A 27,764-nucleotide genomic window follows, 5' to 3' on the forward strand; every position below is an offset into this window, starting at 1 on the left:
CTAGTCGACTACCTTCATACTTTTCTTGTCTTGTTTTTTTTACTGTTATTTATGCCTGGATAGGGATCTTTCCTCAGAGACGCCTCAACACGCGACTCAAGTGGGAAACGGCGGCCTGACCAACCCAAAAAAAAAAAAAAACGGGAAACGGGAACGGGAAACCCTTTTGTAGGGGGACGCATGACATATTGCTGACACGCCCACAAACAAATCTCTCTTCGTCTTTCCCAGCCTCTGGCTCTGGCTCTGACTCTGTCACTCTCCACTTCAACAGGGCACAGATGGCGCACGTGCTCCGTGACTCGGGACGGGACTTGGGCTGGACAGCCAACATTGTTGCTACCATTTTATGAGCCGTGAAAATTATGAAATAAAAATTGCATTTAAATAAGGGACGTTTTTGCCACTGCCATTGCCATCGCCAGTGCGAAATGCAATTTCCGATGGTTTTGCGAGCAATTAATATTACACAATAGTCCAGACATTGGGATCGGGATTGGGGGGGGGATCCCCCCAATCTTGCCTGTCGATTCAACGGAAATTGAGCGCATAATTCAGAAAAATGTTGCGCCTCGGATCGGATATGTCGTGCCATAAAAATCGTGTTGAAATGTGCAGCAGTGGCAGCGGCAGGAGGAGCTGCCTCTATCGCCGAGGAGCTGGCGCACTTACCGAAATTAATGCTATCGATGACAACACTGGCAGCCACAATAAAAGGCAAATGCCAAAAATAGCAGCAAACATTATGTTGAGGAGGCTGACTCTGCTGGCAGGGCCTTGGGGAAGGAGCGAAACGACGGGAAGGGAAGGGATGGGATGACAAAGCAGCCACAGAAATTATGATGCGATGCGACGGAGGGAGGGGAGGGGAGGGGATGCCCTGGGGCAGATGGGGACAATGTTGCCACTGCTGCACAATTATTGCCAACTGTTAACAGATTTGTTGGCAAAGAGAAATTGAGAGAGCGAGAGAGAGAGAGGGAGAGGGATGGGAATGGGTGCGCCAGCGGCAGCAACATTTGTTTGATAATGATAATGGCCATGTTGACGCAATTGGCCATTGGCCCGCAAGGCCCACAAAGGATGCAGTTATACCAAAGGGAAATTGAGTCATTTCCAGATGGTATTATGGCAGCACGAACGGAACCCAATGGCCACAAATCAATTTTTGTGCAGAAAGTATCTCCAATTTCGAATAACAATCATGAAACTATGAAGTTAAACGAGGGAACTATTCAGAGGATTTTAAAGTGGTTAAGAGGTAGATCAAATATCATTTGACGAGCTACTGCTCATTGAAAGTAAGTCCAACACAATCGAGTTTTCCGAGTAGCCCTGGGATAGAGTGGAGCTATCAATTGGTAAAAAATAAAAGCAAAATGGATGTACTATTGAATCTAATACTTACCGGTAGGTCTTAAGGTAAATATGTAAGTATGAAACATATGCAATGTGTTTATCTTTGAAAGTATAACTTTTCTCCTCTGTGTCCTCCACACTTCCGGCAGCACTATTATTTTGGTTGATGTTGTATTGTAAATGTAATATTATTCGATGAAAAAAACTTAATCTTTTTTATATGTATTTGCCTACCAAAAGTCAAAAATAGCTGCAACTCAAAAGTAATTTGAAAGTAAATATTGTAAAGGCATTCCACTGGCTGCTGCTGATTTGAAATGCCGCCAAGCAATGGGTTCTACAGTGTGGAACGTAACTATCGATAATTTTTGCGATATCGATATCGACTGCGAATGTGCGGTTAAATTTTCAAATTTGAAAGCTCGAACTCAATTTGGAGTGTTTTATGTGGATTATCTGGAGAATTATCTGGATGTTTACTGCCTTAATACAAACAAAAGAACACAACAGGCAGAGATAAGGTCCACAATGCGATAGAATCCTTTTCGAACTGAAACCGAAATTTATATAGGTATTTTTTGATGATCAGTAGAACATTTCTATCAGGCTGGGATAGATGCTTACCTTATGAGGAATTTTGCTTATTGTAGAGTTCAATGATAATCCCAAGAGATGGCAGCTGTTGGTGGGCGGTTATGTGGTTTATTCATTGGTATATTTCATTATGATGAAGCGGCACTCCAGCTGGTTCCGGCTACGCTTGTATTTTGACGCCGCAGAGTGGACAGAGGAACTGGCCGTTAAATCGGGCCATGGCACAGCACCTGTGGTAGGAGTGACCGCACGGCAGACGGACCCAGCCACACTGCTCCGTGGGTTCCATGGACTCCCGGCAGATGATGCAAAAAAGGTCCATTATCTCGCTATAGTGCAACTTTTTGCATTTTTTTTCAATGGCAGAGCGGGCGTCTTTACGACTACCAATTAGGTCTAATACAGTATAAAAACACTGTAGTCGATAGAGCACATTGCCCAGACCCACAGCCGGCCAGTAGTAGAATAAAATAAAGATGGTGCCGACGAGCTGGAATCCCTCAAAGAAAATCATGGTTTCTGGAATCAGCTGATCGCAGTAAAGGCACTCCACCTTTAGAGCCTTACAAGCGCTCCAAATTCGAGTGGTATGCACGGCATGGACCATAAGTAAGGATTGTTCGATTGTCAAGCGATCCTTCAGGCTGCCATCGTCCAGCATGCACCGGTAGGACAAGATCAGCAACCCATCCAAGACGACCAACACAATAAGAGAATTGAAGGGCGTATATTTGACATCCAAGGGCTCCACCTGCTGCCGAGCGAACCAGTGCGTCCAATGCGATATCATCAGTAGTAAAAGGCAGTACGGCACCATCCAGTCCAGCCTGTGTGGCATTAAACAGAGAATGTATATCATATCCACAGCATAGACTAGAAAACGTTTGTCCACATGGATCAGCCTGATCTTATACACGATATAATACACGAATGTTATGCCAATCCACAAAAAGGGATACAGAAATTGGGAAATGTTTTTGTTCATTTCTAAGAATCAGTTGTTTCTTCACGTACTTATATGTTAATACGAGCGCCTTTGAAGGAACGTTTCGAAGATTTTTTAATTTTTCTAAATTTTGTAGAAGCGACAATATTGTTAATTCATATTTGTTTGATCTTACACTCTATGTTATAGTTATGAAATTTGAATCCCGATAACTTTTGGGCCAAAAAGCTATATTTTGTTGGACTATGGAAAGGTATGGACAATAGGCAAAAACAGCAAAGGGAAATTGCACACCACGTACGAATCCCACCTAGCCGTGTTTATATATATGATATGCTATAAGGACGAGGAAATTGTAAATTATCCTCATGGTATGTTTGGCAAAAGGGGTGGATTTTACCTAGCATGCTTTGCATTTTCTGTCCCATTTTTCCTGTGATCCATACCCCATCAATTTCCCAGCGGGGAAATTTTATAAACTTCCTTCCAAGGTATGTTAAGCAAAAGGGGTGTATTTTAACTAACATGGGTTGCGATTTCTGGGCTTTTTTGCCTATTGTCCATACCCTATTATCCATAGAAATTTTTCCCACTCAATTTTAACAACAATTTAAGTGTCCGGAACAACAAAAGTCCGCGAGTGCCGACTTTTTTAATAACAAAATTTTATGTTTTAACCAACTCAGTGCAGCCGTCTATACAAAAACAGAGAGAGTGCCATCCAACACAACAGCCTGTTGCTCGTACGCATCCTTTGACTGGACCCGAGACCTTGATAAGAAAACATTATGTCGGGAACACTAACTCTATGTGTCTGCGACTACTGGAAACGGCGTCACTACTACAAACGCCTACCACTGGGCCCGTGCGCAGTCTCGACAACAGCTGAAGAAGTTGGGTCGGCTGCGGCACATGAAGAAAAAAGGGAATTGCGCCGCCTGCGGCTGCAGGTGGATGCTATAAATGGCAACTATTATCTGCGAGAGTTTTTGCAGCAGCGGGTTCTGGCTGTGACGCTCCAGAACCAACACGGTGTGCAATTAATTTGGTTGGAACTCGAGCCACCGGAGCGGGAGACCATTGATTACAAGTTTGCCGACATACTGGCCCACACCATTTGGGAGCACATCGAGGTGGAGAATCTAATGTCCTGGCTATCCACCCTCGGCGGTGGCTTCTCAGCCCTAGGCGAGCAGTTCGGACGATGCGTAAGTGTAGCCATAGACCTCCGTGTACAAACCACACATACGTACATATATATCCACAGGCCGAAACGGCTGGCAAGATCTCGCTGCAGCAGCTAAAGATTGGTCTGCGGCTGGGCGATCCCTTCCTACAGGCTCGCTGCAAGCTCTACTACAGTATTTCGCTGATACAGCGCGGCCATTTGCGGGCGGCCAAGCATCTGATCCGGGATCAGTATCAGTTTGCAAGTGTCCATCGGGAGAAGGATCAGAGACTGGTGCGCATGTGCCAGGGCATTTGGCTGCGTCTACGATACGAGTACGAGCAGCGGAATCTGCGGCTGAAGCAGCCACCACCATCCAAAACAGCAACACCAACCGCAAGGCAATAGACCCCCTAGCCAAAAAAAAGAGAAGCTAAAAAAGATACTCTACACTGTAATCAAAATCGTAATAAGCGTTACCACTTACCATATTTACCAGTTACCATTAGGCGAGCACGGAGGCAGGAGCAGAGTCGGTTTTTCGGTTTTTATTCCAAGTTTTTAGGCAAAGTTAAATTAATTAATGTATATTCAATAGTTCATTTTATTATTATTATTATTTAATGTGTAATTGTATATACGTAAAAAAATGCATTTACATCATTCACTTCTCTTTTAGTTTATGTTGTTGTATATTATTATTATTATTTATTTTCAGCGGCCTGATTGTTTGCAAATAATTTAAAAAACACGATACAAATTTTCTGTACGTCACAGGACAAAGGAAATTTTTTTACTTAGGCTAGACACAAAAGTTATGCTTAAACTGAAAATTGAACGCCCCCGAATGGGGCGATGGATAAGTGCATATTATATATCATATATAAATGTGTGTGTGTTTACGAAATATTATTGTGTTGTGTGCCCTAATATCGGTAACAGATAAACAAAGAATTTTGGGGGGCCATAAGGAGCGGATAATTTTTGAACCGAAAATTTGATGCTTAAGTTGCTTGCATGCCACACCATCTCGATGCTGATGCTGATGCTGATGCCGATGCTGCCTGCTGCTGCCATTGATGTTGTAAAGCTTTGTATATATGTATAGGCTGTATTTATATAATGACGGCTGGCTCATTGCTGCTGCTGCTGCTGCTTCTCACTGCGCTAGCGTGCCCATTGGATCCCAGGCGGGCAGGACAATGGGATCCATATCAAAGACGCGCAGCACATCATCGGGCACATACTTCTTGTCGACCACCACCTCGAAGCCAAACTCCCTGAACCAGTCGGCGCACATCACCAGGTAGCCCTTCTCGCCACGATCCTCGCCCCAAGAGTTCTCTACCCGCAGCTTCTGGGCCACGCCATTCTTCTGCGAACACACACATACAACAGATTTCAAAAGTTTAAAGATGAATCGAAATACATGCAATAAGATGGTACTCACATCCACTGAGACGGCGGTGAACACCATAGCATGGGTCATGGCCGATTCGCCATAGATAAGACGGTCTGCCTTCGAAAAGGTCGTTTGTATGTCGATGTCAAAGACCAGCTTGAAATCATGGCTGCAACCAAAAATAAAACGTTCAGTATAGAAACATTTATCTGCAGTGGGAAAGAGGCTGCTTGCGGGGCTTCACTCACACTGACATATCCTCGATGCCCTGCTTAGAGGCGAAACGTTTGCTGACCTCACAGCCAAACCATACAGCCTCGCCGGCCTTCAGAGATTTGGTGACAACGGCCAGCAGGAGCTCCACAGATTGATTATTGTACAGGACGGGACGGCCGCCAACCACATTGCCCAGACAGTCGACAGTGTAGGCCTGATCGTATTTGCTTGATGGCCGGGGATCGGTCACCAGGCAAACCTTGTCCTCCACGTTAAAGTGCGGCTTCACATACCGTTCGTAGAACTCCAGCGAGCTGACGGGGCCAACAGATTGGTAGTTCTTGCTCTTATCATAGTACTCCCAGACGAATGTCTCGGCGGGTATTCCCAGGCAGATGCCCACCACCTTGTAGATCTCCGACATTTGCTCTTGGATCTTGGCTGTGATCTCCTCCTCTGTGGGCTGCTGGTCCATCAGCACACGCAAATGGCGGGCATACTCCCGAAGCTAGAGGGGAGTAAAGGAATCAAAGATTAGCGGAGTGATTAGCGGGCCAAGGGAGAGGCTTTCTGTACCTTGCTTTTCAATATGGCATTCATTCGTATGCTGGACTCGCAGCTAAAGCTCTCGGGAAAGCATTTCTTTGGCATGAGACCATGTTTGGTTATCAGATTGACCAGCATATCCCACTGACCGCCATCGGAGGTGGGGTCCAGCAACAGGAACGACACCAGGCGGCCATCAACCTTCTCGCCCCGTCGCGCCGTCTTCACAACATTGTTGAGAAAGTAATTGCAGCGCTCGATCTTGTCCCAGTAGAAGAGGAAAGCCTGCGAGAACTCAAACTCATCGAGATTGTAGTTCTTCATGAAGGGCAGGCGTATGCAGTTGAGGGCAGCAAAGAGCCAGCAACGGCCGCTGCTCCGCTGATTGGTCACCGGCTTGCCCTCCGTTTCCACCTTGAAGTTGAACACGTGGTTCGTGGACTCCAGCACCTTGCGGGAGAGGCACACATCGAACGGATCGACACGGGAGCAAACGTTCTGGGCGAGCAAGTTCTTCGGCTGGCTGTAGAAGTTTTTCCGCCACTCGCCGAGCAGTTCGCTGGTGACGGGACTGTTGCTGCAGCCGCTCTCGCTGTCCAATGGATGGATGGAGTTCTTTGAGGCGCTGTTATTGTTGCCATTTCCACCAGCGCATCCCGAGCTATTCTTGTCAGCTGCAATTAAATGGGAATGGCAACGTTCGCCCGATATTGAGTGGGATTTTCGTACTGAATGCGGTGGGTCCAGACACTCGCTCTGGCTGCAGCTGGGGCTCTCTCCCTGATGCCACATCTGCTTCTGAATCTTGATCTTGAGGGGGATTTCTTTATAGCTGGCTAAATAGTGCACGGATTGGCCCACCTGCTTGAATGCCCACCGAGAAACTGGGTAAACGAAGATCGAACCAAAAACGAAAAAATTTTGGGTGCGAATTTTACAAAACAAAAGTTTGAAACATTTAGCTACAAAATGTAGAGAAAATTAAATTAAACAACAAATGAAACTAATAGAAAAATGACAGATTTATGGATAATAGGTAAGAAAATACATAATTTTGAGGGGTGAGGTGGCCTGTGACGCAATAGAAATCTGAGAAAAGGCCCCCGTTGATAGCGGTATCTTTATAAGCATTTCCCCTCTAGAGTTGGCCAATCCAATGTTATTGCAAGGTTGAGAGCTGCGAGTGCGGGCGTTGTCCACGGATTGCGGATAAAGGCCGAGGTAAGCAGAAAAATTACTTGCACAAGAGCAGAAATTGAAAAGCGACAACAGCTGCGGGACCGGGCCGGGCCATTAGCATTAACTGCAAATGTCTCTCTATCTGTCTCTGTCTTTCTCACCCGCTCGCTTTGCGTGCGTGTGTTTGCGAGTGTGTGTATGTGAATGTCTTATGCACTTTGGATTTCTGCTGCTTTGCCATTTATTGTAGATTTTGCGGACCAGCTTTTGTTAATTGTTTATTTGCATGCATTTGTGGATGTGTGGGTGTGTCGCCAGGGCCTGGCCATCAGATGCTGATAACGCAAAACTTGACGAGTTAACAGAATCGTAAAGAATTCTGAGCGTAACTAAACCTGGAAAAATTTTAATTAGCACAGTTATGACCCTTTCGGAATTGGGCTTCTTTGTGAAGGAAACCCGTGTGTGCGTGAGAGGGAGAGGACAATGCAATTAAACCAGTTTAACGGGACTCTCACACATTCGCTACTAAATATATGTATGTATGTACATTCATACAAACAGATATGCATAGCGGGTGTGGAGTCATGAGCAAGAGGGAGAGGGAGAGGGAGACGAAGAGAAGGCTGGCCAACAGGCAAAATGCCGTTTTAAAAACTTTCGCGGAAAGCCGGCGCAAAAAATCTAAACAAACCAAAAAAAAAACAAGAAAAAAAGAAGGGTTAACAAATATAAAAACTTGTTTGTCCAGTATTATGCGTGTGGCTGTGAGTGTGAGCCATAAAACAAACACAAATTTGGGTGAAATTTTACTTTCGTCTGGACAATTTTTGTTGTGGCTGCTGTTGCTGGGGCGTCAGCAAAACTGCGTCTCGCTCACACGTACACAGAGGCAAGAGATACGCTCGTACACTTGTGCATGGGCTGTCACCCCCGCACAAAGCGGTCCAACAACAACAACCAAAGAATGCAGAAACTGCAGCAAAAATAATTTCCTTCCTGCTTCTTAACCATTATTTTGGCTGCTGCTCTCTTTGTACTTCTCGTTCTTTGTAGTCCGTTGTCCGTCCCTCTGCGACAGCATATATGCGCGGGGGATGTCGTCTCCCCCCACCGACGACACTTCCTACTTTACTTACACATAGTTTTTTTTGTCCTCTTTCACTCTTTTTGTTGAACTTTTAAAAATTTCACTTGTTTTGAATTTTGCAACTACGGAATTTTGCTCTACTTCCTTTGGCTAGCTGGATGTGTATGTGTGTGTTTGTGCAATGCAAGCAACTTTAAGCGACTGTAGTTATGCGCGAATTAGCCGCTTATTTATTTTGATAATAATGTGAAAAAAAATGAAATGAAAATGTTTGGCTTTGGGATTCGAAACTAGAGATGTGCAATGACCACTGCGATGATTTTGGCCGCGGTGAATCACGTTAGCCTATTAACACTGGCCACCAGTGTGACCTGACCCTCAGAAATATACCAAAATATACCGAAATATACCGTTTAATTTTCAAAATATACCGTAAATATATAGTAAATATGGCGGTGAAAAAACGAACTTAGATCTTAACTTATGCCGCGGAAAACAAAACTTCTTATAGATCCATTCTGCGCTTAAGTATTCAAGATCGAGGTCGATCAATATCATTTATAGCGACTGCCAAGCTGCGATCAAATCACATAAACATCTTCAGGGAGGGATCGAAGCTAGCAGACAGAGAATGCAGGAACTACACAGTCTCTGTTTTAAAGCTATTTCAACGAAATTTTTGAGTTTATGGTCTTAGTACAGAGACCATGAATAGGTATTGGGATCGAGATATACATACATACATATGTACATATATACAGGAAAGTTATCAAATGCATAATTCGGTCCAAAACATGTCAATCTGTATAAACACAGAAAAGGGAGTATTTCAAATTAGCCAATATAGTAGAAAATTTGATTAATTCTGTGTTCAGTGCTGAATGTTCTAGCTAGATAGTAATAAAACGAATATCAAAATCGTGGAATATGATTTATGATCATGGACAAAGTACGATTAGCACATTGAAGACTAAGAAGAAATTTTATTATTATTATTTATATTATTTTCCGCGGCTTAGCTCAAGCTGTTATCCTGTTTAAATAAATGGGGGTTAAATGGGTTATGTTCGTTTTGCGGCATAACTCAAGCTGTTATCCTGTTAAAATAAATGGGTTTTAAGTGAGCTAAGTTCGTTTTTCATCGGTAGGTTTACGGTATATTATACAAATTAAACGGTATATTTCTGAGACGGTCACACAGCTGTTCTCTCCTGCTCATACATGCAACGAAAAACTGTGTCAGGAGAGCGTAATTTTGAATGGGCTATAGAAAGGGGTATGGACAACAGGCAAAAACAGCCAAGGGAAACTGCAAAGCTCGTACGAACCCCACCTAGCTTTGTTAATACATATAATATGCTGTGAGGACGAGGCAATTTAAAATCGTCCTCATGGTATGTTAGAAAAAGGTGTTGGATTTTACCTGTCATGCGTTGCATGCGTTCTGGGCCAGTTTTCCTGAGCTGGGAAATTTTTCTAATCCTATCGATAAATCCACCTACTGCTCAGAATGTTATCAAATTTTCCAATTTTTTGAACCGTCGGTAAATACAAATAAATTGTTATATAGAGAGCAGCTTTAAACCTTTTAAGCAGCTGTTTAATCCCCGCTCGGGCTGTTGGGTAGCCGATTCAGATCCACCGCCCCGTTCAACCATCACGCGTCGACCCGATCATCTGGTTATTGTTAAGTGTTCTTTCTCTTCATACCCCAATGAAATCCCACAAGTGAGTCGGATTTTTGTCGTCGTTTGTCGTTTTTCGTTTCGCGATATTCTTCGCCACAAAAATCATGGAAAACCAGGACAACAAAAATGGCGACCTGACCGCGAAGGAGATGGCCCAATTTCGCTACTACGTGGAGAAGTGGTACCTGCCGCCACTGGATCTCAAGAATGACATTGTTTATTGCCAGCGGGCACTGCGTGATTTTATCAAGGTGCATGCGGTGAGTAGTAGTTGTAGCACCAGTCACAGTCGCTGCGGGAGCAGTGGCAGGCAGCGCGTGCGAGGGATGCGTCGATTTTTAATAAATTTTCATATTTTTCCCCTCCTTCTAGCTGGTCACGGAGGTGTTCTCGCAGCAGGAGGATGCGGTAAGTTTCTAGAGTTTCACATGCTCCGTTCGGGGTTTGGAGCAGCAGCAGTGGAGTGGTGGGGAAGGGAGGGGAGTGAAGTGATGTGATGTGGTGACAAGGCAGCAGCAGAGGCAGTGCAGCAAAACCAGGGCTGGCAACGATTGCGAAAATTGTAAAAAAAAAAAGAAAAGATAATTAACACTTTGCCCCGCACTTTGCCCCGTCGCTCCCTCGCACCCCTCTCAACTGTTAACCTTGTTTTGAATTCGAATTTTGTATTTTAATTATGGTATCATGCTGGTCTCTTGCTGTTGCTCTTGCATAACAGGATCCCGTGGCGATGCGTCGCATCTTGGACGAGCTGGAGGAGGAGATGTACGAGATCAATGCCGAGTGCCAGTACCTAATGCTGCGCCTCGATGAGGATATCGTCACTTTCCTCAAGAAACTGCAGGAGAGCAACATCAAAACCGATGTGAAGGAGGCCAATGCGCACGTCTCCACCCTGATAGTGCCTTTAATTTCGAACGAAGACTATGTAATCATTCCCAGCAATGTGGGTACTCGCGACACCGAGGAGACGCTCATCCGCAAGCATTTTCTCCTGTCGCAGGAGGGCGAGAACCCACCCATGAATCTGAGCGACCTCGATGATAATATCGCTCTTATGCTGGTTCCGACTGAGACGAACATACAGGTAGAGCTGGAAAATGGAGACGGTGAGCAGCAGGAGCAGCTGGAATCGTCGGAGGAGACGCAGACGCAGCTTCAGCTTTCTGTACCGCCGCCGATGCTCCGTTGTCTGCCGGACACTGTGATCAAGACAGTTGTGGAGCCCCCACCACTGCGCATGGCCGCTACGCAGAAGTCTCAGCGTTCGCTTTTGATACCACTAAAGCAGCAGGATTCGTTTGCCATGAAGCGGAAGCGCATATCTAGTACCTCACCGCCGCCATTAGCACCCATTACGATGGAGTTTCATCAGGCTAACGTTCAGGATCCGGCGCAGGCTGAGCTGGGCTTTGAGCAGGTGGAGGCGAGCCGCGGCAATCTGCGCCAGGTGCTGAAGCGGTCCAGGAAGACCAAGCAGATGCCGCGCCTCTGCTACGAGGACAACATGGAGCTGACAACCATAGAGACTGATATAAAGCGGAAGGCGGGGAGGGGTTCCCAGATAGCTGCTGCCAAAGCTGTACCAAACACTGCGTCATCCGCCGCTGAAAAATCGGTCAAGGCACCACCAACGCCACCGCCTCTGCCCTCACCACCACTGCCGAAGCAGAAGCAGGGCCCGGGAGCGGCCGCTGGGGCAAACAAATCGTCCAAGATACGCAAAAACCTACGTAAATCATCACCAGAGGCACAGCCGTCAACGGGGCCAGGCGGCTCGCCATCAGCATCTTCAGATGACTCCACCTTCCAGGAGCTACAGCAGGAGCAGCAGCGTCTGTCCGCCTCGGCGGCTCAGTGGTGCGACGAGCCGCGCGAGACCCGTGTCCTGCCCGAGGAGTACGGCCAGGAGGCATTCCTCCGTATCTTTGGCCTGTACACGCCCGAGGTGATCACGAAACTCAGCCAGCGCCACTCGAAGCGCAAGCGTCGCAATGTCCAGAACGCCAGCGGCGTTGACTTTCACTATGGCCAGCAGCTGAATGCCACACTGGACACACCGATGGGGCGCCAAAAGAAGGTGAAGAACAAACCGGAGTTCCTGCTCTCGCCCAAAGAGAAGCGACTGCAGGCCAAGAAGGCCGACGTCCGCAAGAGCAAGAGTCCGGACAAGGCCGCTGCCGAGGCGTCGCAGACTGTTGTTGGGCAGAGCGTCAGCAATCAGTGGGATTGCCGCAAGTGTCGCGGAGAATGCCAGCATTGCCGCCAGTGCAAGCGTCTCGTAGGTGAGTCCCAACCATCGATCCAACGATTGAAATGAGAACCTCTTCTTGAACCCATATTTTTAATCCTTTCTGTAGGTAAAGACGATGGGGTTTGCGAGCAGTGTGCCGGGGTCTACCACAAAGACTGCCACCAGCCCACAAAGGGCCGGCTGCTGGCCCAGTCCCAGAAGAAACGCTGCCCCCCTTGTTGTCGCGAGATGCGTGAGAGTCTGATGTCGATCCACGGCAGCACCTCCGCCAGCACTACCAAAAAGGCAGCCGGTGTCCCGACCGTTTAACTTTAAAATTTATTCTTTTTTTTTAACCCCAGAACCCCCCCCCCCCCCCCCCCCCCCCTCCACCAACCCCCACTAGTTTTTAAAACTAAAAAGGGAGAAAAAACCAAGCTTTGTCCGCAATGCCAGATCCCGGGAGATGCGATCCCTGGCTCACACGTTTTAGTGCATCTGCGATGCGTTTCCCTTTTCTGTTTTTGTTTAGTGTTGCATGGCAGTGGCGTCTGTGACCGCTTGCTTCCTCTAGAGCGTGTTTTACGGGTATTTTTTTTAATATTTTATTGTAAATGTTTATTTCGAGCTACATTTTCACACATACCTAAAGAAAAAAATTGTATATATGTGCATGAATGTGCAAACGCGGAGAAGAGATGACTTTAATAATAATAAATACTGTGTGAGCAGCGGAGGATTGTTTTTGATGATAAAACCAATGGCATTTCTTTGTTGCAAAATTTGATATGGATGATTGCGGGCAGGGCATGTGCTTGTGCCATGAATGATGACGTTGAATGCGTCATGTGAATGGGGTTTTGTGTCGACCTACATCGTACGCGCGCAGCCCCATTGGAGCTGAAGGAAGTAAATTCATTATTAAAAGCCTAATGAACTTCAAGAGGATGCTCTCTATTTTATAGCCCGCTTAGTCGGCTCTTTAGAACCGTAGAATATCTCCTTTTTCAAAGTTTTACTTCCCTGCAATTTTCTAGAGTACAGTTCGGCTGTTACATGCGGATTTATAAAGATGTTGTAGGCAGCGATGGCGGCTGTTGATGTTCGATCCATTTGTTCCATGATGTTCCGCCAGAGCGGAGCCGGCGGAAGCCCTAGGTCCAGCGATGCGAATGACGAAATACCTGGAAAAAGGGAAGTACAAATTCGTAGATTTACTGCACATATGTATAATAATAACCTTGATCTTTTCAGACACCATAAACGCCAGATCAAATGTAGAATGCGTTTCAGCGTTGCCATCTGGCTTGACTTCTTCCGTGCTGAGCAGCTTGTCCTTCGTTCGTTGAGGACAAGCGCGCGCCTTAAACTGCTGTCGCCTTCGGACCTGGGGTCCTTGTCGAAGGCATTGTTTTAGTGGTAGCCTGGCACACTCGTCCAGAGTCTTTTCGCTTCCTCTTCATCCGCAGCTTGGTCCCGTTGCACTTCTAAGGCAATATCCGGCAGGTTCTCTATTGCATTTTTAAAGGCTTGACGGCGTGCTCCCCTGCGGGGAGAATATCAGTATGCAGTGATTTTCAATTATTTTTGGCTATGCTTACGGAGCGCAAGAATATCAGAGGCAGGTCCATGCGCCGAGCGATTCGTCCGCACCATCGGCACAGTCCTGCCAGCCATTGCAGAGCAGGGCGGCCGATATGCAAAGCTGTAGAAAGGAGGAGTATTGTTAGTTTAAGAATTTCGACACGATGTCTTTCCAATCACCTTGTTGATGGCACACTGAAAGCCTCCTGGCCGCTTTCAGCAGTTGGCCTCATCGTGGACATTTTCACAGTTGTCACAGCTGGTAGCATCGCAGATCAGAGCCTTGTCGAAGCACTCGCCGGACTGGCAGCTGAACTGATCCACCCGGCAAGTGGGAATTCCACTTCAGCCGACTTGCCCAGGCAGTCCTTTTCGCCGGCACAGCGCCAGGAGGCGGGTACGCAGTCCTTATTCATGTCACCATGACATGAATACGGGCCCACGCCGTAGCTCTCCTTGTCCTCCAGCAGCATCAGATGCTTGGGGCACGAGCAGACGTCGTGAGTACTGCGTGCCACACCCTCCCCTCTGGCTATGCAGTTGTGGAAACAATTTGTACGACTGTGCCGCACTTCCGCTTTCGGTGTCCACACGGCCCGGATGTCGGTGAACTGCGACAGACGATGCAACTCCGCGGAACGACGCTCTTCGTTGACAGTGATTCGCTTCAGTCCGGTCTTGTCCTCCAGCCAGTACACAAATCTCCCCAAGGCGGCAATGTTGCGAGGCTTTTCCGAGTCCGCGGTATCGTTGACGCCTACGGATTCACCCAGTAAGCTAAAAGAGAAAACGTTTTAGGAACACAATTGTGCGGATGGTCACGTTAATGCTGTTGGAGTAGGAGCAGGTCCAGAAGAGCAGCCGCCCAATGATGTCGATTGCAATGTCGAACGGCTGTCCGGAGTTGGCCAAGAGGCTCACCTTTGTGCCATTTGCCAGAGAACGCTTGATGCTGTGACTCCTGCCTTCGATCTGGAAAAACAAAAAAGGGTTAGGATATTAGGGACACCGCGCTCAGCTTCTGCTAATCCTTCTTACCCAGTAAATGTAATGCGAGATCGGATCATAGTCCACAGTAGTTCTTGCAGGAGACCCCGTCCTTGGCCAGCTGGTAGTGGGTGGGGCAGGCACAGGTCATGCCCCGTCTGCCGGGCTGGGCCAGGCACAGGTGGGCTCCCGTTGTTGATCTTGCACGCATTTGCCCCCACCTGTCGCTTGTCGTTGCATACCAGCAGCGAAGTGATGTACGTCATTCCCGAATGGACCAGGCTCTCGGCCGTCGTCTTGTGCACCCGCTCAATGTTTCAGTCGCTCCAGCACACGTAGTCCTGATACAGGGAAACCGCGTGGCGCGGCTTATGGAGTCCAAGGCGACTCCGTCCATGTACATGTACCCGCGACGCGTCTCGAGGACCAGGGAACGCGGCTTCTCCACCCCCTTCCCTTCCACAAGAGCACGCGCCGACTGCTGCCATCCAGGCGGGCGACCTCGATGAGACGAGGATCCGCATCGGACCAATAGATGTTGCTGGGCAGTACAGTAGATGCACCGCTCCGCCACTGACACGTTTAGGGCGTGCGCATCGCCCACATCCTTGAAGGGTTCCCCTCGCAGTACTCGGCCGAGATGCGTCCAAAGGGCGCAAAATATTTAATTTAATTAAAAAGTAAAATTTAAACAGCAAACGGCCTAAAAACCACTAAATTACTTTTGTAGGATGATGTAGGATTGTTTAAAGATACCAAAAAACCCAAAGAAAATCAAGATAAAGGCAAGTTTTCTCATTTCATAATAAAGTAGTAAAAAAATACGTTTATTTCCCTAGGCTTAAGGCTAATTAAGTGCATCAGAGCAGACGAGAGAACGGCAGAAGGACTGCCAAGAGAGGGAACATGAGCACCAGTCGGCCTGAGGGCTGCGTCCAGCTGTGCCCCTTGTTGCAGAGATCACCCTGGCAGAAGCACATGTAGACCTTCTTGTAGTTGTAGATGGTGTCGGCGCAGCGGTCCATGTTGTCATCGGGGCCGCGCTGGACGCACATGCGCTGGATGGCAAGGTCGTAGTCGTCGATGGCGTAGGTGCCGCCGCCCTCGATTACCTTGCCGCACCAGCCGCTGGCGCAGGGTATGGCAGCCAGGCCGGGCTCGTGGTCCACGTCGGTGGCGTTGAAATTAAAGGGGTCCTTACAGCTTCCCAGGTCGCCGCGGGAGCGGCACTGGTAACAGCGACGCAGAAGACCTGCAGTGGCAGAAAATAAAAAAAGTGAAATTGCAGCAGAAACCACAGCGCACACACGTAAACAAAGGCCTTGCAACCCACACGCACACAAATGAAAACAGATGACAAAAGACTTGAACAGAGCACAAACTTGGCCAGAGGACTCACCATGGATCTTGCCGAAGAGGAAGCTGCAACTAAAAAGGAATATCACAGCCAGGCATATGCTAATATATTTCATTGTTCCCTATTGTTTAAAGTTTTGTCGGCCACGATAATTGGTAATTTACTAAAATTATTGTCCAGTTAAAAGGTGGCAGCTTTCCATTGTAATCGATGGTTTCCTTTTCTATTGCCATTGATATGGCCACCAACTATCGATTAGAATATAGTACTTCGATTTGATCAGTTTTGTGTTCCACTGTCAGAGCATGTGCAAGAGTGAGACACCACATCAGCCTTAAGTTATTTTGTTGAGCGTACACCACAATTTCGCTGTAGCCTCTTTACTTAAAACTATGTTTGAAATTCGTTGCGATACGCGCACCACTGTCTCACATATCAGCTCATCACTAAGTCAAAGCAACCCTGTGCAAGTGTTTTTCGATGTTTTTGCGTGTAGGACAACACTTGCCGTACTGTATGTGTACACACTGTGCCTCGTTCGTCGTACAATATATCATAGCGAAAAAATTCATTATTGTGTCGCCCCCACTTCTGAACATATATTATTGTTATTTTTTTTTTAACCAAACAATAAGCAAGATTCAGTCCGAAACGACAGAAAAGTGCCAGTGCAGCTGGGAGAGTTTGTGGAGAGTAAGCAAAGCAAAGAAACTGCCAAGGAAGCGCTGCGTACGTACAAAAAAATTGCCCCAAAAGAGAAACAGACACAAATTTGCAAATTGGTTAGCAGCAACAGCAGCAGAAGTAGCAGCAGCTGTGCGTCGTAACACACAAAAGTGAGGAAAGAAGTGAAGAGGCTGGCAGACAGACGGATAGTAGTGCCCAGGCGGTGCATAAACAAATGAAATATTTAAATAGACATAATCATTCGTTGACGCTGACTGCGACGTCGACTGCACAGTGACACCTTGCAATCTGCCCGAAACCCCTTGCCGTTTGTGTTTTGTTTGCCAACTGTTTCATTTCTCCGCAGCAGTTGCATCTCATTTGGAATTTGAATTCAAATCGGAATTGAAATCTGACCAGGAAGTGAGCGCACCAGCAACGGCCGCAGAAACAGCAACAAAAAGAATGGCTTTGGAAAGCGGCACACAAACTGGCAGCAATGCGCTGACATCATCCTTTACAACAAAGAAGAAGGATGCCGCCGCGGAAAAGGAGAATCTGTGGTAAGTGCACAAAAAACTAAACTCTAATCGTTGGATAGTAGATTTTTTCCCTGTCCCTCTCTCTCGCGTTTGTTCCTCTCTCGCCACTACTCTCTCCCCTGATAAGTTTTCAGCTTTCTTTAGCTGACGTTTGCAGTAGATTTGTGCTAACTGTTAACTGTCCCTTGCCGGCACACCCACAAGGCCAGCCGCCCTCTGCCCCGGCCAACCCCACCCCACCCCTCCCGCGCTTACTCTGTCGCACTCGAGTGAGTGGCCGACCGACCAGCTGATTGCTATGCATGTTGTCATTTTCCTCTTTCGTTCCGTTCCGTTCTTTCTTTCTTTTGTTCTTTTTTTAGTCTCTCTGCCTACTGCCTTTTTCTAGTTAACCTCAAAAGTGGGTTGGCAACGTTTTCCCCAACGATTTGTTGCTTGTGGCAAATATTTAAGCGCAATAATTATTAAATAAAATGCGTCAAGTAAATGGCAGAGAGGGCGAAACAGAGAGAGAGAGAGAGAGTGACAGGCAGCTACGGGTGACAGAGAGGGACACGGCCAAAGAGAGAAACAATGTGGGGATGGATGATTCACTTAGGCAGCGGCTGCTACAGCGACGCTGGCAGCGGTTACCTTTTTCGCTTTATCAATTTTGTTGTTGTTTTTTTCTGTCTAAGACGCATACGCTCTCACTAGCACACACAAGCACAGTGAAGCCCAGCTTAGTGCGTGTTGCCTATCAATACTGATTCCAATTGGAATTCGGACAAACTTGGCCTGAAGATGTGTGTGTGTGTGTGTGTGTGTGTGTGCGATGATGCTGTCATCGCTTAAATATGTATGTGTGTGTGCGTGCGTCGTCTGGGGCTTTGGGTTACACTGGTCGTCACAAGAAATGGAACACTCCTGAGAATGGGAATTCCACATTCATTGTTTACGGTTTGTTTGGAATATTCCAATGCCGATACCGACACCATTTTACGCCCTGTACAATGTACAATGTTGGCTAGAAAATTCTTTGAAAGGGAATTCCTTGTTATAGGTTCTGGTAGACCATTGGGAACGGGATTACTGGGGAATTTTGGATTTAACTATGAACTTGTCTGCTCATTGATATCCGTTTAATTATGCAAATATTTAAGGATCATTTAAGTTTTTCTGACTTTATCCCTTTAAATGGTTTATACTTGAATTTCGATTAAATATTTCTTTTTGTTTTTTAACAATTAATCAACCTTTGTTGCTTAGTGTTTTTTTCAAATTTGTTTTATTGGCTTCGGATTATGTTGCTATTAAAGATATTGATGGATTAGAAATACCAGAGACTGTGGTGCGTGGCGGGGGTCATTTCCTCGATGAATACATGGCCATCGTCATCGTTATCGGAGCATTTCCTACATTTCCTCGATGAATACATCGCCATCGTCATCGTTGTCGGTGCGCACAACCGATTGCGGCTGCTGCTGCCTATCGAAGTTGTTCTGGATACGCTCCAGCAGATCGGTGGCCACCAGCGCAAAGTCCTCCCACAGGGCATCGTGATCTGCGTCCGTCTCCTTTTCCGTCTCCGTCTGCGTTTCCAGCTCGTGCTCATCGTCGCCGGCCTGCTCGTCATCGTCATCGCCAGCGTTGAGGCGATCTTCGTCGAGATAGTCGGCCAGCAGGTCGCTCACCTCGTCCAGAATGCAGCCGCTCCGACACAGAGTGGCCGCACACTGGCCGTCGATGAGGAGATTCCAAAGGGCCTGGCACACGATGTTGGCCAGGAACCAGTCTTCCTGCTCCAGCGATCCACGGAGCAGCAGCGACAGCAGCTCGGCGCCGCGCAGCTGCAGGAAAGGAGCCCGCTGCTCACCATCGCCCAGCAGATTGACCAAAACACCGATGGCGCAGGTGCGCAGCTCGTAGTCCTGCCCGGCCGCCTGACGGGTCAACTGCTGTACCATCAGCGGCAGTCCGCCGGCCGCACAGAAGCAGCGACGGGCCCGCTCGTTACGCGTGAGATTTCCCAGCACCCGGACCAGCTCCACCTTGGTGGCGGCCGTCTGGCATTTGGCCAACACTTCGGCCAGCGACGCGGACAGCTCATCGATTAGACTCTGAAGGGAACCGGCGGCCGGGGCGGCAATGCTGTCTGGCGTCTGTTTATCCTGATAGAAGCACAGATTGTGCAGAGCACCCAGTGTGGCGTGCAGCAGCTCCTGCTGCTCCGCAGACTGCAAAAAACGAGAGCATGAGCGAAGATCGGAATGACCGGAATGCAGATGATGGCTTACCTTCTTCTGCAGCAGCGAGGCGCTTGTGTGGCGGAGCAGCTTCAGCAGCACCGAACCCAAGCAACGGACATTGCCAAGGCCGGCGCCCACCTCGGGATTCACGCTCATGTTGGCCACCACGCGAATCAGCTTAATCTGGGCATCCAGGAGGGTCACACTGCTCGGCGAGCGTTCGCCCAGCTGCTCCAGCACATTCAGCAGATACTCCATGGCCACATCGTTGTGGAAGTACTATGAAGAAAGGAAGGGAATCCATTATTAAATATATGTCTTACTGATTGTAGATCACATGGAGTGGCTGCGCACCTGGGTTCTGGCAGACTCGTGCTTGGCCAGGATATTGCCCAGCATATAGCCCAGACGACTGAGAACGGCCAGAAGACGTTCACTGGCGCCCGCACTCGAGCAGGAGGGACCCAGCAGCAGGCCAATTCTGGCGGCATAGTTATGCAAGGTCTCACAGCAGTCAGAGTCCTCAGAGAGCACGCTGCAAAAGAAGGAAGAGACTAAGTCCTGCGACAACCATGGTCATTGACTACCGCTACCTTAGAGTCCGCACAACATTGGCCTGGACCTCCAGCTCCCCCATGGACACCTCTGCGGCCCGGATCAGATGCGGACACGCTAGCTGCAGCTGCAACTGAAGCCGCTGCTGCTGTTGGGAGACATCCGCCAGGGCACGCATCGCCGCCGACAGCTGGTAGAGCGTATGCAGCGGTGGTCCGGTCAATCGTTTGGTGGCCCCCGCCTCATTGAGCATCTGCAGATGGAGGATCATCAGCTCCACGGCGCCATGGCGGGCCAGACGTGCCACCAATGTCTGCTGTCCCGTCAGTTTGCGCGGACACAACACTGCCGCGGGTATTGCAGCCAGCGGAGCGGAAACGGGAGCAGGAAGAGGAGCCTTTATGGCCTCGCCCAAACCAATCCAATTACGATTGAGAGCATCATCCCGGTCCTGGGCACTGCTGGCGGTGAGGAAACGTATACAGCCATAAGCATAGATGCAAGCTTCGGGCTCGTCGAGCGGTGAGGCATGGCCCAGGCCGTCGATCAGCAGCTCCAGCACATCATGGTCATGGAACAAGGCATCATTCTGCTCATGCCGTGCCACCTTGAAGATGAGTTTGCAGGCGCCCGTCAAATTGCTGCCCGTCACCCGAAGCTGGAGAGGGAGAGGAGGATGCTGGAGTGGGAAACGGATGACCAAAAGAATGGACTACTTACAGCTAGCACCACTCGAGCCACAGCCAGGAGAACACGCGGTGATGTGCACTCCACGAGGCCATAGAGCCCGCCCAAGATGAAGCCCCGCTTAAAGTTGCGCTCCTGCTTTCTCACGCGGGTGTACAGCTCCTGCAAGATCTAAAGCAGAGATGAATGATAGATGTATGGAGTCCTGGAGATGGATCTCCTTCCACTTACTGCGTTTATATGCTGGACTGTCTCATTGGTGCACTCCTTTAGGCCGCTATGCTGCTTCAGCAGCTCAATCAGCGTCTCTGTGGTCGACTGGCCGAGCAGTGCCCCGTTCCGTGTGGGCATCGGGGTAGTCGGCCCCGTGCCAGAGAGTGCGGGAAGTTGTCGTGGCGTTGGCTTCTCATTCTGCAGATACCGCATGCTGTAATGGACACCGCAAGAGTTGAATAATAGCCTTTAAGGAATACGGGCCGCGCGGCCACTTACGAAAATGCGCTGGGTGGACGTCCGGCCAGGGCCACCTTTCCGTAGAGCACTCGACCTGGTTCGCGCGGTGTGATCGGACGTCGAGTGCTGACCAGACGTGCCCCTCCCGTGGCCATCATTTGCAAGGCGGCGCCACCAGCAGCACCTCCTCCTCCTCCACCGACACCGGCTGCCGTTTCGCCAAGAAAAAGCTTGGCCTCGCAGATCAGCTCCGCAGAGGTTTTGCGTCTGCCCATACCGCCCGCAATCGAGAAGGTGGTGGACTGTTGTTGATGATGGGACATTCCCAATCTGTTGAGACTCTGTTCACTGGAATGCGGCTTGCCACGACTCTCTTGTGGTCTCTCTTGCAGCTCATGCTTCTCCTGGTGTTTCTCCAGCTGCTTCGATTGCTGCTTGGATTTATCTGCAACGTCTTTGGGACGCGTTTCGCTGCGCGAGCGTCGCTTCAGCAGCACACTCATTTTGGAGCTTCTGCCTGCTTCCTGCTCCATGCGACTATTTTTTGGTCTTCCAATTCGATGGGAATCCTCAGCGGCTGGACATCAGCCAACAACACACGCGCTCAACTGGCACGGCCAACAGTCTTAAGTGTACTCAAAACGGCGATAAATGCCTGGAAAAATGTATTTTTCGTTTGGGCCCTTTCGTGCACCATGCCAACCGGCGGCCCATGCCCCACTCCACCACCCGGCTCTGTGCACCCGGCCCGAACCCGAACTTGGGTCGGCATGACTGTCAAGTGTGAAGCGAGCCACCGGGCTAGGGGGGGGGGAGCAAGACCCCACACTAACCGGGGAACCAAACGCCACGCCACGCCACGCCACCCGCCAACAAATGTTGGAACGTTAAAAGTTTCGTTTACTATTACCAGGAGTTGCGGCACAGTGGGATGGTATTTGCGAACGAAAAAAGGAGAAAATTAATGGAAATATATAGGGGATTTCTTGGAATAGCAGGGTATACGAAAGAAGAAAGAGAATTGAAAAGAATGGTTTAAAAATTACATTTGTGTGGACCAAGCCACACCAGTACCAATACCGATTACCAGTCTCGCGTCGAGCATCATCAATGTGCGCGTCATCATGCACACGACATGTAATTTGTTCTAGGACTTTTGAGCATTATCTTTGGTACTAATTCCATTTTAAAATACAACTTGCACCACGGTGGTGCCACACACATTCATAGGCAAATGAAGGAACACCAAAAATACAATTGAATAGAGCTGGAAAAGCGGGAGCTTACCAGCTTGCAATCGATATTCCTGGCTAGCTGGCTGTCGGCCACTAATCGCGGAAGCCGAACACAGAGTCAGAACTAGAGCCGGACGGGCGGTCTCGTCGACCGAGGTCAATTTGCATGTCTAGGCAGACTAGTCCAGTCGCGGCTGTCAGTCGGAAGGAAATACCACAAGTATTTCACGTCAATTGAAAAATATTTAATTGCTTTAATTGAATTGCTGGCAAAAGCTACGACGTTTGAAAATCGCATGCAAAACCATATCAAATATTGAAGCCACCCCCCTTCCCCCCTCCCTCAAGCGCTCAACAATAAGAAATGGAATTGAGCACGATGGCGGGGCCATGGGGCAAGGGGGCAGTAAATGTAGATTTGAATATGGTTCGAGGGGAACCAATTAACTTGATGGCGCATGGTGGCTGGTGGATGGTGGAATGCCTTGCAAAAATAGGGAAATGCTGATGAATGATGGAACTGACCTGAATTTACGATTGTTAGCTCGTATTTGCTACCATGCTACCCCCTCCCAGGCAGTGGAAAGTTGAACCAGTTCCGGGTATTGGTAGCAGTCCGTAAAAAGTGTGTGAATTCTTGATCATTATATGAATTGTCGAGTGGATCATAGCAAAGTTTTTTGCTATGACAAAAGATTGAGTCCAAAAAAGAAAATGTATATTTATAAAGAAGAGTCTTCTAGCTATAGACTGATCTGTTCTTGGATCGTTATATACAAACAAGACCCTTTTTTGGGCAAATCATTTGAATGTTTATGATTTATTAATTTGTTCTCCTATCTGTAATCGTTGCAGGTCGGCAATATTGAATGAAGTACAAACACAGGGCAGCACAAAACTTCCAGCAAACAAATCTGTACTAGTATTAGGCGACAATGCCACCGGCAAGACGACCCTCATTGCCAAACTCCAGGGTGTGGAGGATCCCAAAAAGGGATCCGGCCTGGAGTATGCCTACATTGATGTCAAAGACGAGTACAGAGACGGTGGGTAGAATGCATGCCGATAGAATAAAGAATTCTACTATTTCTTTATTATTCTATTCTATTTGCAGACATGACGCGTTTAGGTGTTTGGGTCCTGGATGGTGATCCAGGACACACAAATCTGCTACACTTCGCGCTCAACGAAACGAACTATGCACACACACTCGTCATCCTCACAGTGTCGATGACCCAGCCTTGGGGCTGGCTGGAGCAGCTCAATCATTGGATCAAAGTCCTGGGCCAGCATATCGAGAGCCTGCCACTGGAGGCTAAAGATAAGGAGATGGCACGCCAGCGATTGGCCACGACGTGGCAGAGCTATTGCGAGGTCGGCGATGATCTCGATCCTGGCTCACCCGTCAAACGCACCATGCGCAACAATTCGATCGATGAGGATGATCTGTTGCCGCTGACAGAGGACGCACTAATTACAAATCTGGGTCTCGATATAGTCGTTGTGGTCACAAAGGTAGCCCCAAGATTCTCCCAATCTCTGGTTGCCTCTGAATAATACAAATACAATTCTTGCCTTAGACGGACTACATGACCACATTGGAGAAGGAGTACGAGTACCGGGATGAGCATTTCGATTTTATCCAGCAATGGATACGTAGCTTTTGCCTACGAACTGGCGCCTCGCTCTTCTATACAAGCGTCAAAGAAGATAAAAACTGTGATCTCCTCTACAAATATCTAACGCATCGAATTTATGGCCTACCATTCCGTACGCCAGCGCTAGTCGTTGAAAAGGATGCGGTACTCATGTGCGTGTTTATCCCAAAAAACCGAATTCCAATTTGCTTTCTAATATTTCGGTTTTTCCTTTTTGTTTTTTTTTTTTTTGCAGTCCGGCTGGCTGGGATAGCCTGAAGAAGATTAGTATTTTGTATGAGAATATGCATGGGATCAAGGCCGAAAGTCCCTATTCAGATGTCATCAAGGCGCCGCCCACACGAAAGGTTTGTAGATTGTGCCCTCTACCCCCATTTCGATCGGTTGCCCTGCTTACAGCGCATCTCAAGTCACCCAAGAAGCATATCCCGAAAAACCCCAGACTAAGTCTGTGAACAGTCAAGCTTGAAATTCATTCAAAAATTATTTGTTTATGCTGTGATTTAATTTAGTTCGTCATAAAAATAAAATTAGTACTAACCAACATCCCATCAAGCAATCGGATAGCTTCATTCTTCACACAGCCATATACCACCACTGATTATTGCAACTGCTATTATTATTATGTTTCTTAAGGCGGTGTCCAATCGCGAGGTGGAAGTGCAAACGGAGGACGAACAGACCTTTTTGGCCCGCCAACAGGAGATACTCAAGCAGGCTGGACAGGATCGCGGGGAGTCACCGTTGCGTTCGCAGGGTGGGGGTGGTGTCGGTGGCAATAAGAGTGTGCCACGCACACCCGGCAGCACCGGCCAGAGCTCACCCAAGAAGGTTCTCTAACATTTTATTACGAATAAAATCCCAGTGAAAAAGTTGTCATTTTTGTAATCGTTTTGTCTTGCAGATTGATCCCAAACTGACGCCAGCCACGCCCGGTGGCGAGGGTGTCCTGGCCAATTTCTTCAACTCACTGCTACACAAAAAGTCGGGCAGCCCGGGTGGCGGTGGAGGTCCACCGGGCGCCGGCACACCCACAGGCACAACGCGCACCTCCAATGGCACCGACAGCCTCATGACGCCCGAGAAGTTGGCGGTCCGCTCAGATGCGGCCGCTGAGCTGGATCGGCTGTCGCGCAGCGTTAAGAAGGAGATTGATCTGTCACAGAGTGAGTGTTGAAACACAACCCGCCCATAGCAGCAGCAGCAGCTACCACAGCGGCAGCAACTACAACAACAACAGCAACAACAAAACAACAACAGCAGAACCAGAACAACATTATAAGACATCTTTAAGAAAAACAAAGTGGAATGCAGAGAGGCTCGTAAAATAAGGGAGAAAGATATGCTGGGGAGCAAAATAAGAGGACAACAGCTTCTTGGATCATTCAATGGCCAAATAGTTGTGCAGAGGGGTTTTGATCATTGTGTTTTACACCTTAGAAATGATACAAATCTAAATTCTTGTATGTTTTAAATTCGGGTTCCTTTCAATTAGTATTTTAACAAGTTATGGATATCAATTCTGCAAGAATCATTTGATTAAAGTGCCGACTTTTATCAATCGCTCAAAAGAGTAGCTCTCAATTAATTTTTAACAAATGAGAACGAGAAGTCAAGCATATTAAACACAAAACGAAAATCATTTAAGGGAAGGCGACAGTCAATAAAAGCGAACCCCAGGCCTCGATTCCATTCTCATCAAATGATCAAAACCACTGAAAACTATGCTCATAATGAAGCACCATAAACTCTTTAAACTTTCGAGGAACTCATTTGATGAGTTTCATGACCAATTTCGGGCTTTCCATCAGGAACTCTGAAATGGGGTTTTCTTACGAGCCTCCTGCGACTCATACTCAAAAACGTTCGATAGGAAATGAAACAAAAATATAGAGAGATATACAATACGGAAAATATTTGGCACTTAATGGTTCGGCTTAGCGAAAATGTATGCTATATTTTAAGGAATATTGTCTGCGCGGCATAAAGATCCCTTCGCTCGCGGATCCATTTGGGCGAGCGCATGGGTTAAGAGCGGGGTCCAGAGCGTGGAAAGATAATGTTAATGATGAACGAATACGAGTAATAATACAAATCAAATAAGTAATACGTTTTTTTTTTCGCGGGTCCACACACGTTTGTATAATAACTTATTTAAATGCTGTAAAATGTAATTACTGAAACGACGAGAAGGAGTGTGGAACAATGAGAGATTCTAAAAGTGCAAGAGCCCCCAGAGAAATCGTGATAGTAGGGGCCTGCACAGACACACACACGCGCCTAACTGTAGCTCGATAGCTTGTATGTATTTTTTAATTATATTAATTAATTACACTTACACACACACACACTCGCTTGTTCACACCATACAGACACTGTAATTGTATTAGTTTCCATTCGATAACCCGTAAATCCGCAAGGAAAACAGTTTATAACATTGTTTACACAACACAAGAATGAGTGTATTTTGCTTTCATTAAATCGTAAGGCAACGTTTATGCAAACAAACAAAAACTATTTATACGAATCGATGTGAAACTAGAATACCACACAGGCCTGTATGTAAATGATCAGCTACCTGCCTATATACCCTTCATTAGTTTCGTTTATCTCCTCTGTAATTAATTTTAAACCTAAACCCTTCATTTTATTTTAGATTCAAGGCCGTTTCGGTCAAGAAATGCAAAGAGACATACACTTTTAAAATATGTTTTAATGAAGAATTTTAGGCGATCGCATCTAAGGCGATACTGAATCGATCAGATATGTTTCTTCAATAAAATTCCGTTCAAGCTCTGTGTTCACATTTAAAATTCAGCAAGATAAAATCAAGTTAACAGAGCGAGATGCCTAGGGATGTGTTCCAAATTTCGATTACCCAGTTTTCAAGTTTATTGTTATTTTGTTTGGCAAAAGTTTTGTTTTATTCTTTGCCATATAGAAAATGTACTGAGTATACGTCGTATCTTTTCTCCCGTTTCGATCCTCTTAGGGCATCTCTTGTCATCTCGCTCTATGCCGTGTGTAGTCAGAAACAACAACCACAAAAAAAACAACAACAAAAAATAACAAGATTTGTGCTACAGAAACTATTTTTATGTATAAATAAAAAAATAATTATATAAAAAATATATTGTATAACATTATATACTATATGAAAAGCAAAAGCGAGATAAAATTACTGTACAAGCTAATTATTTAAACAAATTAAATGGCATTCGACATCCAAGAGAATCCCACATCCAGCACGAGTCTTTGGCTATCTACAAGTAAACATGGTACATGAACTAAACGACAAATTGTGTAAATTCGTTAAAAAAAAACAGCTAGGCATCATAACTGCGTTAAGAATAATGCAATAAAAAACTAAAATAATATAAATAAAATTTTC

At 47.2% G+C, this 27,764-nt stretch overlaps 7 protein-coding genes across 17 annotated transcripts; 3 read left to right on the top strand and 4 right to left on the bottom strand.

Annotated features, from left to right (window-relative positions):
- Positions 1-1,565: 1,565 nt before the first annotated feature.
- On the bottom strand, positions 1,566-3,179 carry LOC6901334 (E3 ubiquitin-protein ligase hrd-1-like). Of its 2 annotated transcripts, XM_002133999.3 has the most exons (3): positions 2,968-3,172; positions 1,984-2,780; positions 1,566-1,909 (listed from the first exon to the last, which is right to left on the bottom strand). In XM_002133999.3, the coding sequence occupies exon 2, from the start codon at positions 2,768-2,770 to the stop codon at positions 2,114-2,116; it is 657 nt and encodes a 218-aa protein (XP_002134035.3). In that variant the 5' UTR covers positions 2,771-2,780; positions 2,968-3,172; the 3' UTR covers positions 1,566-1,909; positions 1,984-2,113. The 2 variants fall into 2 exon arrangements, with proteins under 2 accessions (XP_002134035.3, XP_015041581.2); XM_015186095.2 differs by having other exon boundaries at positions 1,984-3,179.
- A 118-nt stretch (positions 3,180-3,297) lies between these two features.
- Positions 3,298-4,531, top strand: LOC6901333 (uncharacterized protein F58A4.6). Its single transcript, XM_015186094.2, has 3 exons — positions 3,298-3,390; positions 3,586-4,107; positions 4,167-4,531. Exons 2-3 carry the CDS (start codon positions 3,688-3,690, stop codon positions 4,473-4,475), a joined length of 729 nt encoding a protein of 242 aa, XP_015041580.2. The 5' UTR covers positions 3,298-3,390; positions 3,586-3,687; the 3' UTR covers positions 4,476-4,531.
- Positions 4,532-4,827: 296 nt separating this feature from the next.
- Positions 4,828-8,835, bottom strand: LOC4814434 (bleomycin hydrolase). 6 transcript variants are annotated; one of them, XM_015186093.2, is made up of 6 exons: positions 8,550-8,834; positions 7,093-7,115; positions 6,262-7,041; positions 5,718-6,193; positions 5,518-5,638; positions 4,828-5,442 (listed from the first exon to the last, which is right to left on the bottom strand). In XM_015186093.2, the coding sequence occupies exons 1-6, from the start codon at positions 8,551-8,553 to the stop codon at positions 5,227-5,229; spliced, it is 1,620 nt and encodes a 539-aa protein (XP_015041579.1). In that variant the 5' UTR covers positions 8,554-8,834; the 3' UTR covers positions 4,828-5,226. The 6 variants fall into 6 exon arrangements, with proteins under 6 accessions (XP_015041579.1, XP_033237566.1, XP_033237567.1 ...); XM_033381675.1 differs by having other exon boundaries at positions 7,093-7,193; XM_033381676.1 differs by lacking the exon at positions 8,550-8,834 and adding an exon at positions 8,451-8,466.
- Positions 8,836-9,907: 1,072 nt separating this feature from the next.
- Positions 9,908-12,854, top strand: Lint-1 (l(3)mbt interacting protein 1). Its single transcript, XM_001354675.4, has 4 exons — positions 9,908-10,448; positions 10,561-10,596; positions 10,907-12,473; positions 12,549-12,854. Exons 1-4 carry the CDS (start codon positions 10,293-10,295, stop codon positions 12,749-12,751), a joined length of 1,962 nt encoding a protein of 653 aa, XP_001354711.3. The 5' UTR covers positions 9,908-10,292; the 3' UTR covers positions 12,752-12,854.
- A 2,928-nt stretch (positions 12,855-15,782) lies between these two features.
- Positions 15,783-16,729, bottom strand: rtv (QVR superfamily protein rtv). 2 transcript variants are annotated; one of them, XM_033382331.1, is made up of 2 exons: positions 16,332-16,729; positions 15,783-16,244 (listed from the first exon to the last, which is right to left on the bottom strand). In XM_033382331.1, exons 1-2 carry the CDS (start codon positions 16,462-16,464, stop codon positions 15,853-15,855), a joined length of 525 nt encoding a protein of 174 aa, XP_033238222.1. In that variant the 5' UTR covers positions 16,465-16,729; the 3' UTR covers positions 15,783-15,852. The 2 variants fall into 2 exon arrangements, with proteins under 2 accessions (XP_033238222.1, XP_001354710.4); XM_001354674.4 differs by having other exon boundaries at positions 16,392-16,697.
- Positions 16,730-16,843: 114 nt separating this feature from the next.
- On the top strand, positions 16,844-27,458 carry Dlic (dynein light intermediate chain). 3 transcript variants are annotated; one of them, XM_015186090.2, is made up of 9 exons: positions 16,844-17,078; positions 17,383-17,578; positions 23,571-23,761; positions 23,830-24,230; positions 24,296-24,525; positions 24,609-24,720; positions 25,010-25,204; positions 25,278-25,539; positions 27,030-27,458. In XM_015186090.2, the coding sequence occupies exons 2-9, from the start codon at positions 17,481-17,483 to the stop codon at positions 27,125-27,127; spliced, it is 1,587 nt and encodes a 528-aa protein (XP_015041576.1). In that variant the 5' UTR covers positions 16,844-17,078; positions 17,383-17,480; the 3' UTR covers positions 27,128-27,458. The 3 variants fall into 3 exon arrangements, with proteins under 3 accessions (XP_015041576.1, XP_001354708.2, XP_015041575.1); XM_001354672.4 differs by having other exon boundaries at positions 17,386-17,578; XM_015186089.2 differs by lacking the exon at positions 27,030-27,458 and having other exon boundaries at positions 25,278-26,911.
- LOC4815066 (armadillo repeat-containing protein 2) lies at positions 18,828-22,415 on the bottom strand. 2 transcript variants are annotated; one of them, XM_001354673.3, is made up of 7 exons: positions 21,520-22,414; positions 21,259-21,454; positions 21,061-21,198; positions 20,379-20,998; positions 20,140-20,320; positions 19,834-20,064; positions 18,828-19,773 (listed from the first exon to the last, which is right to left on the bottom strand). In XM_001354673.3, exons 1-7 carry the CDS (start codon positions 22,011-22,013, stop codon positions 18,952-18,954), a joined length of 2,682 nt encoding a protein of 893 aa, XP_001354709.3. In that variant the 5' UTR covers positions 22,014-22,414; the 3' UTR covers positions 18,828-18,951. The 2 variants fall into 2 exon arrangements, with proteins under 2 accessions (XP_001354709.3, XP_033238221.1); XM_033382330.1 differs by having other exon boundaries at positions 18,828-20,064; positions 21,520-22,415.
- Positions 27,459-27,764: the final 306 nt, after the last annotated feature.

This window comes from Drosophila pseudoobscura, chromosome X, assembly GCF_009870125.1.
Source record: "Drosophila pseudoobscura strain MV-25-SWS-2005 chromosome X, UCI_Dpse_MV25, whole genome shotgun sequence".
In the NCBI taxonomy this organism is placed as follows: Eukaryota; Metazoa; Arthropoda; class Insecta; order Diptera; family Drosophilidae; genus Drosophila; species Drosophila pseudoobscura.

Bases quoted from the DNA above. Each gene is read 5' to 3' on its own strand.
- LOC6901333 (XM_015186094.2), top strand. From the start codon at position 3,688: ATGTCGGGAACACTAACTCTATGTGTCTGCGACTACTGGAAACGGCGT. The intron at 4,108-4,166 runs GTAAGTGTAGCC...ATATATCCACAG, and splicing joins GCGAGCAGTTCGGACGATGC to GCCGAAACGGCTGGCAAGAT.
- LOC4814434 (XM_033381674.1), bottom strand. The intron at 5,639-5,717 runs GTGAGTGAAGCC...TTTTGGTTGCAG, and splicing joins GGCATCGAGGATATGTCAGT to CCATGATTTCAAGCTGGTCT. The intron at 5,443-5,517 runs GTGAGTACCATC...GTGTGTTCGCAG, and splicing joins TCACCGCCGTCTCAGTGGAT to AAGAATGGCGTGGCCCAGAA.
- Dlic (XM_015186090.2), top strand. From the start codon at position 17,481: ATGGCTTTGGAAAGCGGCACACAAACTGGCAGCAATGCGCTGACATCA. The intron at 24,231-24,295 runs GTAGCCCCAAGA...TTCTTGCCTTAG, and splicing joins TAGTCGTTGTGGTCACAAAG to ACGGACTACATGACCACATT. The intron at 24,526-24,608 runs GTGCGTGTTTAT...TTTTTTTTGCAG, and splicing joins GAAAAGGATGCGGTACTCAT to TCCGGCTGGCTGGGATAGCC.
- rtv (XM_033382331.1), bottom strand. From the start codon at position 16,464: ATGAAATATATTAGCATATGCCTGGCTGTGATATTCCTTTTTAGTTGC. The intron at 16,245-16,331 runs GTGCGTGTGGGT...CTGCCACTGCAG, and splicing joins TGTCATCTGTTTTCATTTGT to GTCTTCTGCGTCGCTGTTAC.
- LOC4815066 (XM_033382330.1), bottom strand. From the start codon at position 22,013: ATGGAGCAGGAAGCAGGCAGAAGCTCCAAAATGAGTGTGCTGCTGAAG. The intron at 20,321-20,378 runs GTAGCGGTAGTC...CTTCTTTTGCAG, and splicing joins AATGTTGTGCGGACTCTAAG to CGTGCTCTCTGAGGACTCTG. The intron at 20,065-20,139 runs GTGCGCAGCCAC...CTTTCTTCATAG, and splicing joins ACGAGTCTGCCAGAACCCAG to TACTTCCACAACGATGTGGC.
- LOC6901334 (XM_015186095.2), bottom strand. From the start codon at position 2,938: ATGAACAAAAACATTTCCCAATTTCTGTATCCCTTTTTGTGGATTGGC.
- Lint-1 (XM_001354675.4), top strand. From the start codon at position 10,293: ATGGAAAACCAGGACAACAAAAATGGCGACCTGACCGCGAAGGAGATG. The intron at 10,597-10,906 runs GTAAGTTTCTAG...CTTGCATAACAG, and splicing joins TCTCGCAGCAGGAGGATGCG to GATCCCGTGGCGATGCGTCG. The intron at 12,474-12,548 runs GTGAGTCCCAAC...TCCTTTCTGTAG, and splicing joins CCAGTGCAAGCGTCTCGTAG to GTAAAGACGATGGGGTTTGC.